At 34.8% G+C, this 13,578-nt stretch overlaps 2 protein-coding genes across 2 annotated transcripts; one reads left to right on the forward strand and one right to left on the reverse strand.

The window, feature by feature from the left end:
- Positions 1 to 327: 327 nt before the first annotated feature.
- LOC106022230 (SH3 domain-binding glutamic acid-rich-like protein 3) lies at positions 328 to 3,445 on the reverse strand. The gene is made up of 3 exons (XM_013122731.3): positions 3,233 to 3,445; positions 834 to 1,001; positions 328 to 471 (listed from the first exon to the last, which is right to left on the reverse strand). Exons 1-3 carry the CDS (start codon positions 3,278 to 3,280, stop codon positions 400 to 402), a joined length of 288 nt encoding a protein of 95 aa, XP_012978185.1. The 5' UTR covers positions 3,281 to 3,445; the 3' UTR covers positions 328 to 399.
- Positions 3,446 to 7,656: 4,211 nt separating this feature from the next.
- Positions 7,657 to 11,025, forward strand: LOC101833018 (TLR adapter interacting with SLC15A4 on the lysosome). The gene is made up of 2 exons (XM_021234645.2): positions 7,657 to 7,798; positions 8,662 to 11,025. Exon 2 carries the CDS (start codon positions 8,705 to 8,707, stop codon positions 9,605 to 9,607), a length of 903 nt encoding a protein of 300 aa, XP_021090304.1. The 5' UTR covers positions 7,657 to 7,798; positions 8,662 to 8,704; the 3' UTR covers positions 9,608 to 11,025.
- The last annotated feature ends 2,553 nt before the right edge of the window (positions 11,026 to 13,578 follow it).

The following is a 13,578-nucleotide window of genomic DNA, read 5'->3' on the forward strand; positions in this document are numbered from 1 at the left end:
AATTTCTTGTCTGCAAAGTGTTCACAGTTGGAGCTGGAGAGATGATTTAGCAGTTAAGAGTGGTTGCTGATCTTTGAAAGGACTCAAGTTTGGTTCCCAGTACCCATGCTCCTTGTAACTAATAAGGAATTTGACACCTTTCTTTGGTTTCTGTAGGCATCCGTGTGTGTGTGTGTGTGTGTGTGTTTGGGCACAACTCCCACCGAGAGAGACAGAGACAGAGAGAGAGAGAGAGAGAGAGTAAATGCAAATCTTTAAAATGTTCAGTTTTAAACAATCATTTTAACAAATCATTCAGAGTAGGATTTCATTCAGAGTAGGATTCCATTAGTTTTGGTGATAACTTTAATGGAGCAGTTATTTGATAAGAGTAAATGATGAGTTTATCATTTATCATGTCTACATTTTCTCCATCTTCAGGAACTTTAGAACTTCCTTGTTCTCTTTGGCATCGTGGAAAGTTATAAAATCCTAAAAATAAAATTGGAGTTAATCAGTTCTGATCATTCTTAATTACAAATTAAAGTCAAGTGCTGCCTGCTAATTATTATGCCCAGACTTTTTCAAACTTCTGCTAACTCAGAAAGATGAATAATTTCCCCAGAATATCAGTTATTGCATATTATAATGAATGATAAAAATACACATAATTATCCTTCACCAAGAAGTGACAATCTTTTTAGGATTAAACACCAATTATCTTGTTGTTAGAAACACAATGAAGTTAGTCTGTAGTTAAGTAAACCCGACTTTTCATACCTCATACATTGATTTTTACCCACATATATGATTTTATGTTATTAAATATAAACAATGAAGATGAGCATTCTTACTCCACAATATTCTTGGCCATTGAATATCTGAGGCGGTGCAGCACTAGGACAGGCAACTTTAGTTCTCATTTCTTCTAATATTTGGGAGCTGACAGCAATGTCTATTAGCTCATACTTAACTTTATAAGAATCCAAAATCCTCATAACCTCATCTTGCCTTTGTTTTACCTAGTATAAAGAGATAGAAAGTTATTAATCAATTTGCACTAATACCTTTATGTTTTGTTGTCTGGCCTATCCATTATGTTATGAAAGAGGAACAGCCATTATTGTTGGCAAGCTTGGGTACAAAAACAATTAGGCATTTTTGTTGTTAGATCATGTATATATATATATTTGTCATATTATACATAGTTTATCAGTCATATGTATTATGTTATATACACATAGGTATTGCACAATATGGAATTGAACAGGACTACAGATTTTCTTTTAAAAGATGTGTGGCAATATATGAAACTTAACATGTACTAAAATGTTTGTACAATCAATATATACTAACAAATAAAAAAGACAGCCATAGTGAGCAATTTCTAGGCCAGCTTGGATCACACAGTGAGACTGCTTTGAAAAGCACCCTGTGTGTCTACATCTACATATAGAAGAGGGAAAACAAAAAATCAGGAGTTAAATCAGAAAATGGAATGAAAAATTAAATACATGAAATAAATGAAAGATCAAAGATGGCTAATTTTTGTGTGCTTGAATTGCCAAATTTGTATCCTACACCAACAGACTCATTTTGATACTTAACTTTCTTTTAAAATGAACACTATGGTCAAAGTAGAATCATAACTGTGGTTGTTTGTTTTTTAATTTAATTTATAACCAAAAATTGAAGAACCACATCATAAATATTAGGTAAAATTGAGATTTCTGTGTTTTCATGTGGTATCTTGAGTAATTTTGTCAAATAATACTTCTGATACCAGAATGTGAAAATCATTTGACAAGCTCCAGCCCCAACTCACTGAAGTGGGATTTCTGTAAAAGTGCCATGTCAGTAAGCTTTTTAAAGTTGGATGTTCAGAAGGTGTAACTCAGTCATACTTCAAAAATACTTGTCTGTATCTAAAGGATAGCAGAGAAAATTTTAAAATTCCAAAATTCAGTGTTTCCACATTCTCATTACTTCTTTAAATTGCAAGATATATTGCATGAGACATGAGTCATCTTATAATTTTTTCTAAATCTTTCCAGACTAATCCATTAAGGGAACAGTTGCATAGAACAGTGATATTCTGTGCATGATTCACAGACTGGCAGCATCAGCATCACTTCCACCTCAAATCTACAGTATTAGAAATACTGAGGCTAGTACCCGTAATAATGCATTCTAGCATCCCTGCCGGATGATGATTATGCAACAGTTCGAGTGTCATAGATCAGCACTTTAGTGTATTACATTCTTTGTGGTTTTTATTTGAAATCATTCACTTTTACAGACTATCATACACAATAGCATATATGTCACATGCTTTTTGTTGTTGTTGTTTTAAAACTAGTGTAATCTCATAATTTACTTTCTTTAAAACTGCGTTTTTTTGTGCAAAAAGATGAATCTACCTGACTAGGCTGAGATCAAATCTCATTCCTCCCTTCAGATATTGTGCATGGCATGCAGCAAGGGTGTGATGAATGCTTGGCAACCAGTTATTGGTTTTCATAAAAGGGCAAAAATTCTAATCCTTCAGTTTTTATGTGAGCCAGTGCTTTTGAAGACAATATGATAAAAGAATATGTAACATACCAACATTCATAATGATTACATTTTGCAATGACATTTTGAATATTTTGTGTTAAATATACTAAATTAGTCTGTTTTTCTCTTTTAAATGACTAGTAATAAATTTAAAGTTACATAAGTAGCTTTCATTATGTTTCTATTAAGCAGTGCTGTTCTACAATACTTCCTAAATACTGCCAAAAATAAATCATCCAAACTTTAATTTGTGTAAGAAATATGTGACCTATGCAAATATACCAACTTCTTAGAAATAAACAATTGACCCCTTTATGGGTTGCTTGGTTTCCTCTGGGGATTTTGGCTATATACTTACTGCCGTTTTCTTCTCTCCCATTCTAAATGGAGTTCACTATTTCTTGTACACTTGAAATACCGACAAAATTATTGAATTCCTTAAGGTAGTTGAGTTCAAAACACCTGAAACTTCCAATATCATTCAATTCTTAGAGCACAGCCCGAATAAGAGAGTTAACTCCCCTTTTGATAGGTCCTTGTATGTCCCACCTCCATCCAACGTAGTAAAATAAAGCAAAATTTAAAAGGGCAGAAAGGGTATGATAGTCTTAGCAAAACCTTGACGTCCCCAAATACGATGTTTTGACTCTAATCCCCTCCTGCTTCCTTCCCTCCACCTGAGGCCCTTCCTACTCACCTCCCTAGATCCTGACACGCTGGCATAATAAATTTTAATGTTACTCATGGTTTCCAATCTGCAGTTACTCTTCAAAAGAAATGAGTGGAATATTTCACTGGTGGTTTATGGTTAGCTCCCTTCCTGGATACCGGCTTCCTGCTTTCTGAAGTCTGACCACTGATCCTGGCTTAGCCTTCTTGTTTTCCCTGTGGGGGTTGCTAAGGTCCTGCACTCAGGATTGGCTCAGGAGCAAATGCTCCTTGTGGCGTAGGCTGGTGCCCATTCTGAGGAAAGCTGGTGCCTAGTGACCAGAGGGCAGAAAGTCCCACCCATCTGCAGGGAGGGAAGGCGAGGCTGTGCTCCCTAGAGTAACACAGACTAGTTAACACCTTTCCACTGGAACAGAGACCAGGGAGGAAAATCATTAAAATACAGTGTGGCATGTGAAGAAAAGAGACAAACTCATGTTGCCTTAGTTTGTAAGGATAGTACAAACAAACAGATTCAGGCAAGACATGACCAACATAGCAATATTTCCCCCACAGGAAAGTTCTTTTCCTCCGCCCCCCCAACCTGGCTCCCTTGTTGAGATGTGCTTTGCAGGCTGCCCTTTCCTTTTTGAGGCCAAGCCTTCAATTTGTGCAATAGTCCCTACCCCTTTTAGTACTTCCTCTTCTCCCCCACCCTTGCTGTTCCCTGTGTAAAATGTCTGCTTCCTCTTTGAAACACCCAGAGCTCATTTTTTTCAGTGAATACTTTCTATTTACAACTTCTTTTTAGATTTCTAAAAATTCTTTTTCATTATGTATCTGCGCCGGTGTGCAGATGTATGCACGGGGAGCCACCTGACATTGATGTAGGGGATCGAACTCTGGTCCTCTTGAAGACCAGTACATACTGTTGAACAGCCATCTCTTCGCCCCCCCCCAGTTTTATTTTTTAATTGTGGAAGATACTGGCAACATTTGTACCTTAAGGAGTTTGTCAAAAGTGGATTAAGTATCCTTTTTTTTCTGTAAGACAATATTGCGTTACGTGGCTCTATCTACTAATAAGAATGGATTCGTGGCTGGAGATGCAGCTCACTTGGTAGAGTGCTTCTGAGGTCCTGGGCCATGCCTAGTCCCACATATAGCAGGGCTGGTGGCATATATCCGTAATGCCAGCACGCGGAAGGAGCCGGGAGCCGGAAGATCAGAAGTATGAGGTCATGCTTTGGTGCATAAAGACTTACAGCCAGCTTGGGATACATATCACGAGACCTAGTCTTGAAGAAGGAACAAGTGGGAGACCGGAGCAAAGGAATTTGTTAAAATTTCATTTTTGTTGAAGTGAGGATGATGGTACCTATCTAAAAATTTAATTTTAAAAATTAAATGAATTGAATATGTGAAAGTGTGTGACTTCACTGTAAGATTGTGCAGAAGTAAAGTGTTACTAATGACGGGTGCTAGACTCTGTGTTCTGCTAAAGATCACATCAGTGCATAAGACAAAGTATTTGTTTTCAAGGAACTGAGTGAGAATTCATAAAATGAGATAAATATAATGCAGATAAAATCAAACCTTACTATGTGGGTCAGGGTAATTATCCCAGAATAACAGAACTTAACAAAGTTGAGTCATGTAGAGTGCTGCAAAAATACTAGAACAAAGTATTTTAAGGTAGAAAGAACTGTCATGAATGCTGTGTTTGAGATAGCGTCTGAAAAAGCCAGTAATGTGCAGGCTGTAAATGATATTTACCTGGATGAAAACAGACAGTAAAAAAGAGGAGTTTTTGAAAGAACACTGCAAAAACACAGTTGATGATTTCACAGAAAAGAGAAATCAAGACTTAAGAGTATGTGAGAGTTTCAGAGCAGTTGAGAGAGAAGTTCTTCGTCTTATCTCAAGGGTCATTAGTAGCAAATTTTCAGAACAATTTATCTTTCACGAAACTGATCATTTTTGTTCAGTTATCACTGGCCAGTAAAAGTTAGGCTCCAAATGTTTACACAAAATATCACTGATATTAGGTTCCCAGTAGATGGTAGGGTTTTAACGTGATCATTTCTGGCTTTTTGTCTCTGCAATTAAGTAATCTGCTTACTTGAGATTTAGAGGCACAGGGAGAAACTAAAAGATGGAAGTCTGGTTTCACATTGGATTTTGATTTTTAATATTTTGAGACTTTATACTATTGTTTAAAATTGCAGGTAATTATAACTTGAAGATTTGCTGTGATGGTTGAAAACCTTGCCTAAGAATATTTTACGTTGAGGCACACACATACATGCATATATATGCATATATATACATATATATATTCATTCTTATAAACCATGGGTAAGCAGAAGACTTTGAAGATTTTAGGTTTACATAAAATTTAGATAAAATAGTATGACAAATGTTATGGGAGACAAGATTAGAGTCAGCTATTGTAATCCAAGTATGGAAAGGCAGATATTTTAAGGACAGGGCATTGATACAATTTTGACCCATGATATATAGGGATGAAGGGAAACTAGATGGAATATAGTCAATGATGAAATTTAAATTAAGAGGGATTTAAATTTTCTATTTTCTTTTAATATTCATTTTTGGTGGCATTGATAGAATTTATCTTCGAAGTTCTTTCCTTACCTTATAGTGTAAGATATTGACATATCTCCTCACTTCACTGGGTGCTCTTGTAATATAGTACTTCTCACAGGAGGACAACTTTGACAACCTGAACGAGTTGATTGGTAAGACACACAAAATTAGAACTATCTTTAGGTTGCTTTTGATTCATTTAATTTCATTAAATACAATAAAAAGATGAATTACTAATTCAAGCCCCAAATATAATATCTGTATTAAAACTGTGATTGTGTGTCTTTGGCAGTTTTATGTGTTATTAAAAAGCATTCAAATATGGGTGAGACCTTTGTAAGGCTGGGAAAGCGTATTCTAATAATGATAGAAAAGTATTTTCCTTGACTTTGTATGTATGTGAATTATTTTGTCTTTCAGTCATTCCCATAAAACACAGATACACAGTAATCATAAGAGTATTCAATTCATATAGAAATATAGAAAGTAAGTTGTAAAATTACCCCTCTACATATTTCATGCCATTTTCTCTACAAAGGAATCTGATGTAAACAATTAGATTTGCATCATTTTTTTACCAGCATGTTTGACATATATTAAGGCAATGAAAAGCAAAAACTAGCTCACCAAGGACATTAAACGTGAAAGTTCTAATTCTCAAGTACTTGAATGCAAACCCAAACTATTCCTCACACTTCTCTGAAATTGAACATGTTCCCTAACTACTTTCTGTACTTAATTTATTTCATAAGGAAAATAGTATTTGTCTCCTGGAAATTTATGAAGATTAAATTGGTGTGTGTGTGTGTGTGTGTGTGTGTGTGTGTGTGAAATACTCTGAATAATACACACAATTCATGTTGGAGTCAAACTGTGTATATTCTCCTGCAGTGCACATACTTTACACATATACATAACATACACTGTGGTGTTCTTAATCCAACTGTTTGCTGAATACCCTAATTCTATTACTTATTAGTTTTGTGACTGTCAACAAGTGCATAACCCCCTTCTCTGTCTTTGTTTCCTCTGTTAAACGGATAATATTTTGCTTGTTAAATTAACAATCTATATGACAATTTAGAATGATTGTCAAGTAGCCATAAGTTTAAGACCAGTTTGGTCTCCAAAGCATGGGTCATCCAGGGATACCTGTTGTAAACAAACAAAAAAATTAACAAAGGAACAATCAGTTTAGTATTGTAAAAGCATTAGAAATGTTCCATTTACTCAGAGACCATCATAGAAGTGGGTGTGGAAAGAGTGTAAGATTTAGAGGTTAGGAAAATAGAGACTTCTGGACAAGACATGGCCAGGGCACTCATGATCTTACAACATCTGTGGTGACCTGTACAAGATCGAGCTAATCAACATTCTAACATGAAGGGCCTAGTGGCTAATGACTCCCTCCCCCAACCGTAACTGAAGACCTATTGACAGTTGATGGCTTCTGAGGGGAAGGGAGAGAGGTTTTTTTAAAGGATGTAAGCCCTGAAAGAATTAATACAAATATTTTTAATGAAATGCTTAATTTAGTGTTTCATGTCATGGTGCATCACGATTTATTGATTACTTTTCTATTTGATGCTCATTTGATTTATTTCAAATTAATCATTTTTACCAAGGATGCTGAGACTCTTCCACTCTTGTCCTACTTAAAAGTGAAAATAACCTTGTCTGTCTTGACGTACATGAAGAACTCTGTTGCTGTTAACATTTTCCCACTCTCTGTCATTGGGAACTTGAATAAACACTTTCATATCCTCTTTTGGTAAGTGGTCATTACCAGACCACACATGTGACTAACCCGCATCATTTTCCTATCAGGGTTTCAGTCGTGGGGTGTGAATGGAAAGCAGAACCAATTTATGTGTCTAAAGCTGTCCTCCTTTGTAAGATGTAAGCAGACACTGAGACACAAACCAGGCAGAAAGAACGTTTTCTGAGTTTGGAGTGGCGGCATATCAGAAGACCAAATCCTTAGGTACCCTGATATTTGGAAAAAATTGTAAGTATAAACTCTTTCTTAGTTTGATTTGTGTTGTTTCATTTTCTTCTCAAATTCTTTCAACCGTTAAAATAAATGGGTTTCCTGGAAACTTGTATAGTGTATAGCATGGACTTGTGAGATGAAAGCTCTATTTTGAGTAAAGTTGAATGGTATTTTCCATTCTCATATAGTTTGCTTTTATTTTTGTATGTAAGAGGCAGGTTTTGCTATTTAGCGCAGACTGACCTAGAATTTATGATATTATTGCCTCAGGCTGCTGTCTGCAGGGATTACAAGTGTGAACCAACATGTCTTGGTTTTTATATGGGAGTTTATAGGGAAATATTAAACTTTTAAAATTGCATTAATGGGTAGTGTAAATAAGGAAGAAAGATCTGAGTCCAAAAGAAGAAAAAAATATAAAAAGGAATAGACAGAAAAAGTAGTAGGAAGACTAAGAGACCCACATTATTGAAAAAAATAGACAGAATGTTTATAGTTTAGTTCAGAAAATTTTTGTAAGTGTAAATTCTTATTTTAAGTGGATTTTTGGGAAATAAAAGTTTTAGTACTTTATAAGTAAATACTAGAAGACAGCTGGATATAGAGAGTTATATATATCCCCTAGTTTGTGCTTTCAAAACACTTGCTTAGGTGCTCTGTAATATTATCCCAATAGCCCCATGAAAAATGTAGGGAGTGTAATAAACAGTGATAAAAAGGAATCAATGTATCTCTAGTCTTATTCTCTATTCTTTAAGCAACAGTTTTTCCTTAAAACATGGTTCATGCAGGAGAAAATTATTATAATGTAATGTAAATTACATTTTAATTGTAATATTGTAATGTAAATTGTCTTGATTAGTTGTTTTATATTGTAGGAATACAATTCACTCATAGTTTTAGAAGAACTTGACTAAGAAAATGCTTGGAGAAGGCTTCCTAACAGAATTCCTTTACAACGAAGAGAAACACGCAAAAATTTGCAAACCAGTAAGATGTAAGAAGACATCAAATGATGAAAAGGAAAATAATATTTTAGCTATACAGGACAATTTATCTCCCCCTCTTAAGATGGGAAATCAAGAGAAAGTTATAGAAGGATGTCTAACTGAACAAGATAATGATACATCTCAAATGAAATCTGTGGATGAGCTGCCTGTTGCAAAATTCAAAAGTACACCTCTTCCAGGAAATGTATCCATTGCATTGCCCATTCCAAAGAGGGGCCATGATGAAACACAACTGGATTTATATCGATCTTGGTCATGTACAAGCATTTGCCAGAATTACCCTGACCTACAGATAGGAGGTGATCATGTTAGAAACATGTATGATTCTGGTTGCTTTGTGGAACATGCCCAAGATGATGTTTGTAATGGTCCTCTTTTACTTTCGGTGGATATACCATTGGGATATTCTCCTAAAATTGAGCCTCTAGAGAAAACATCCAGTTCAAAATTATTAAATGGGGATGAGATTCGAGAAAAAAGCATGTTATCACATAAGCAACCCCTCTCTAATTCTATGCTTAATAATTATATGGAAAAAAAGGTGGATGAACTCTACAAACAGTTTCTGGAAGAAAATCTTACCAGGTGCATCTCTATAACCAACTTCATGGCTTCTAATATGCTGATGAATAATGTTAATCAAATCAGCCTTCAGATCTCTCAAGAGCAGAACATAGAGGCGTCCAAAGCCCGAGAAGCCCTCCTCCACTCTTTAGCACTCTATAATCTTCGTAATGTTTCCCACAGAAACAGTACTGAATTAAGCACACCTAACTTACAAATATCAAACCAGACCAATCGGGAACTTGTATGACATCTATAGTGAGAATCAACTAAAGATTGGCTGGATCAAATAAGAGACCACAACTGGCGATCTCTTGCATGTTACGTCTCACTGAATTTCCTTTGTGGTGGTGTTACTTTTTGGAGAAATGATTTTATCTTTGTACATCTGAATTCTTGTAGGAAATGAAGTACAATAACTAATAATTATGATCATTTATGTTTTCTTTCTGTTTTGACACATTTAGTAGTTACTACATTCAAATTGGTATGTTCTGTATGTACATATTGTCTCTAAGCCTTGTTTACTACAAAAGAGGTATGAAGAGTTCATAGTTGTAATCGACTGAAAAGGCCATAGAAGCTGGATCAGGAATGTTTAGAGGCATATGATTATTGTTTAAATAGTCTTCTTCTTATTTGTGGTACACAAGATAATTTACACTGACAACCAGAATAACCTGGGGTATTCTTTTTATATATGCATACACCATTTTCATATGTAGATTGAGAGGATCTATAGAAAGAAAAATATGATTTGTCTGACTTTTATAGGAAAGGTAGAGGAAAGATTAGGGAAAAATGGAGAATCTGTTGGTTCCACTTGAATTAAACTTGATATTTTTAACTCTATTGGCACAAGGATTAACTCTGGTATATCATTGCTCTATACCTGGTCATTTTTAAGGCTAAAAGGAAGGATGGCACACAGGTTGAGTAACTAAAGTGTATATCAAACCGCCATCTACTTCTGAGATTCTCTTGGCAATGTTTTACACTGTTCTGATTCTCTACAATTGTGATCCTTACTTAAAATGAAAGAAAATGTGTAAAATTTGAAATTTAAACTAAATTAACACAATACATTTTATGCAATATTGTGTTTTATTGCCAAATTGGAAACAACATCTCAGGGCTAAGAGTTCACATTTCTCCCATGTGTAGTGAAATGATCATTAAACACTATTGCTTATAAAATAGTGTGCTATAAACTTCTGTTATAAAAGTCTTTTGAATGTGTTATATATTAATGCTTTGTGTGTTAATAATCCCCTTTGAATAAGTACTTCTTTATTTAATTTTATAAACCAATTCAATATCTTCATAGTTTGTTATTTTAAATAACATTATTCTTCATTTTGTAGCTTCAATTTTCATGATGTAGCATTAACTATGTAAAATATCTTGCTTTTCTCTTCATCACTCCTATCCTTATCATCATCTGCCCTATTTTTCAATCAATTGCAATCATTCAGATGTTTGATTTTGAAAGACAATGGGCAAAATTTTGGAGAAACTGATTTACTGTCTTGTAGAGACTGAAAATATTGCCTTTACTGTCTACTGGCTTGTTTGATTTTAACAATTCAATACAGATCATCCACATGAAAATACATTGATATTAAAGTTTATATTTTTGGAAATTGAATAAAATGTATTTAGACAACATTTATTTTGTGGATGATATTTTAGGTATAGTAATATGTATCAATATTTCATTTATGTAGCAAATATATCCATAGAGTTGAGCTTATATAGTACTATATAAAACAAGAATGTATCAAATTGAAAATTGCATTTGTAGTTCAGATTTAAATTCAACTTCCCTATGCTTATTTTTCCATTTCATCACAATACCTATTATGTTCTCATACTCAATGACTAAGATGACCTAAAATTAATGCAGTAATTAAATAAGGAAAGATTATGTGTCTGCACTATTGGTGTTCTGTTCAGGAAGTTGCCTCCTGTGCCAATTTGTTCAAGGCTATTCCTCACTTTCTCTTCTATCAGGTTCAGTGTGCCTGGATTTATGTTGAAGTCTTTGATCCACTTGGACTTGAGTTTTGTGCAGGGTGACAGATATGGATATTTTTGCGTTCTTCTACATGCTGACACCCAGTTGTGCAAGCATCATTTGTTGAAGACGCTTTCTTTTCTCCATTGTATAATTTTGACTTCTTTGTCAAAATTAGGCATCCTTAAGTGTGTGGATTTACGTCTGGGTCTCTGATTTGATTCTATTGAATCACCTGTCTGTTTTTATGCCAGTACAATGCAGTTTTTATTGCTATAGTCCTGTAGTAGAGCTTGAAATCTGAGATGGTGATACCTCCAGCGGTTCTTCTATTTTACAGTATTGTTTTAGGTATAATGGGTTTGTTGGTTTTCCATATGACACTGAGTAATGTAGTTTCAAGTTCTGCAAAGAATTGTGTTCAGATTTCAATGGGGATTGCATTGAATCTGTGCATTGCTTTTAGTAAGATTGCCATTTTTACTATGTTAATCCTACTGATTCATAAACATGGGAGATCTTTCCATCTTCAGATATCTTGCTGAGCTTTAATAAAACCGTGAGGTGCTTAGTCTTACTACAACTTGATATGCCATGTTTTGTCGAAATTCATGGGAGACCTGTCATTATCTGAATAGAAATGGAGAAGTGGTGGATGGGGGTTGGCAAAGGGGAGGTGTTGGGGTGGGATGAAGAGGAGAGGAGGGAAGGGAAGGTGCAGTCAGGCTGGAAAATAAATAAATAATAAATCAAAATATAAACAAGTTATGGCAAGACAAGTCCTAGGATTTAGGCTAGAACCTACTACTATTACTATGTCAATACCACAGAGCATTAAATGAACAGGTTGTGATTTTTCACTATGCCCATAGATTAGTTCATTTCGCAAACTTCATCAGATAAGCTGTTTCATTTTTTTTCTATTTTTCTGCAATAGAAGATGATTACCATTGACATGTACATTTGTTCAATGTTCATAAAATAAGTGACTGGGAGAGCTCAGCCCTAGAGGGGACATTTGTATCACATGATCCCTATGTGTAATTCTCTGGTATCATTTAGAAAGGATGTAAAAATCAAGGAGAAGGGAGGTCAATATTATAAGCCCACCCTTACTTGAGGAGGTATTGGTAATTGACAGCTGTTAGTATAGGGAGTTAGCTTTCCCAGGAGGTCTACCAAGATCCAGTAAATGGCCATTCAACCAAGACTCTGTGTGTGTGTTTGCGTGTGTATGTGTGTGTGTGTGTGTGTGTGTGTGTCCCCAACAATGGAGTTAAAAAAGGAGATAAGGACACAAAGAAGGATGGTTATTACATGTGAGGCATTGGGCAATAGGGATGAATGTAATCAAAATAAAATGTTATCACATACTCAAAAACTTAAAAAACATTTTAAAGTCATAAAACCAAAAAGACAATGTATTTGGTGTGCTGCTTTATTGTGACATCACATTTGTTTACTTCAGTGTTTGAATAAAATATTCATATATAGCTGTATTTTTGTGTAGTTTGGATTTTAATAGTCTCCATACTATTTTTTCATTATGGGTATCACATATATGACCGTACTCTCTGTTTCAAAGCATATTTGAAATGTGTAGAATAATCAATTCTGTCTCATTGCTCCAGGTAGATAAAGTATTAATTTGGTGTCTATGGAAATTGATAATATTAGTGATTCTAATTATGTTTATTATTACAGGGTTTCTTTGTTTAGCCATGGCTGTCCTGGAACTCACTATGTAGACTAGGATGACCTCAAGCTCATAGAGATTTGCCTGCTTTTGTATCACAAGTGCGGGAATTAAAGGCATAACCATGTTTCTTGAAAGGTAATAACTTTAGGAAGTTAAGAATGATTCCTAGTACATGGTTGCTATGTGCTTGTATAGGTCAGCTATACAATTTTAATATCAGCTACCATTGTAAGGCCCAGGAAGGGCTTTCGCCAATCTTGGGTAACTTTTTTTGGTCAGGGAGCTCTGAAATAGTGGCCATGAGAGATAGTGTCTATCCAAGATTCTTGGAATTTTCATACTTTATCCTTCTCAAGGGTTAGTTTTCCAAAGAAGCCACTCTCTCTGATGTTCTTAAGACTGAAGCTAATATTGAAATTACACATTCAGTTAATATAGCATTACTATATAATGTATGCTTGGATAAAGAATGAAGGACTGGGTTGATAAGAATTATTGGAGTGGA

The sequence above is a fragment of the Mesocricetus auratus genome, unplaced genomic scaffold (assembly GCF_017639785.1).
Source record: "Mesocricetus auratus isolate SY011 unplaced genomic scaffold, BCM_Maur_2.0 Super-Scaffold_100003, whole genome shotgun sequence".
In the NCBI taxonomy this organism is placed as follows: Eukaryota; Metazoa; Chordata; class Mammalia; order Rodentia; family Cricetidae; genus Mesocricetus; species Mesocricetus auratus.

Excerpts from the sequence above, each read along its gene's own strand:
- LOC106022230 (XM_013122731.3), bottom strand. The coding sequence starts at position 3,280 with ATGAGTAACATTAAAATTTATTATGCCAGCGTGTCAGGATCTAGGGAG. Across the intron at positions 1,002-3,232 it reads GCGTGTCAGGATCTAGGGAG|GTAAAACAAAGGCAAGATGA; the intron begins GTGAGTAGGAAG and ends TCTTTATACTAG. Across the intron at positions 472-833 it reads ATGGCCAAGAATATTGTGGA|GATTTTATAACTTTCCACGA; the intron begins GTAAGAATGCTC and ends TTTTATTTTTAG.
- LOC101833018 (XM_021234645.2), top strand. The coding sequence starts at position 8,705 with ATGCTTGGAGAAGGCTTCCTAACAGAATTCCTTTACAACGAAGAGAAA.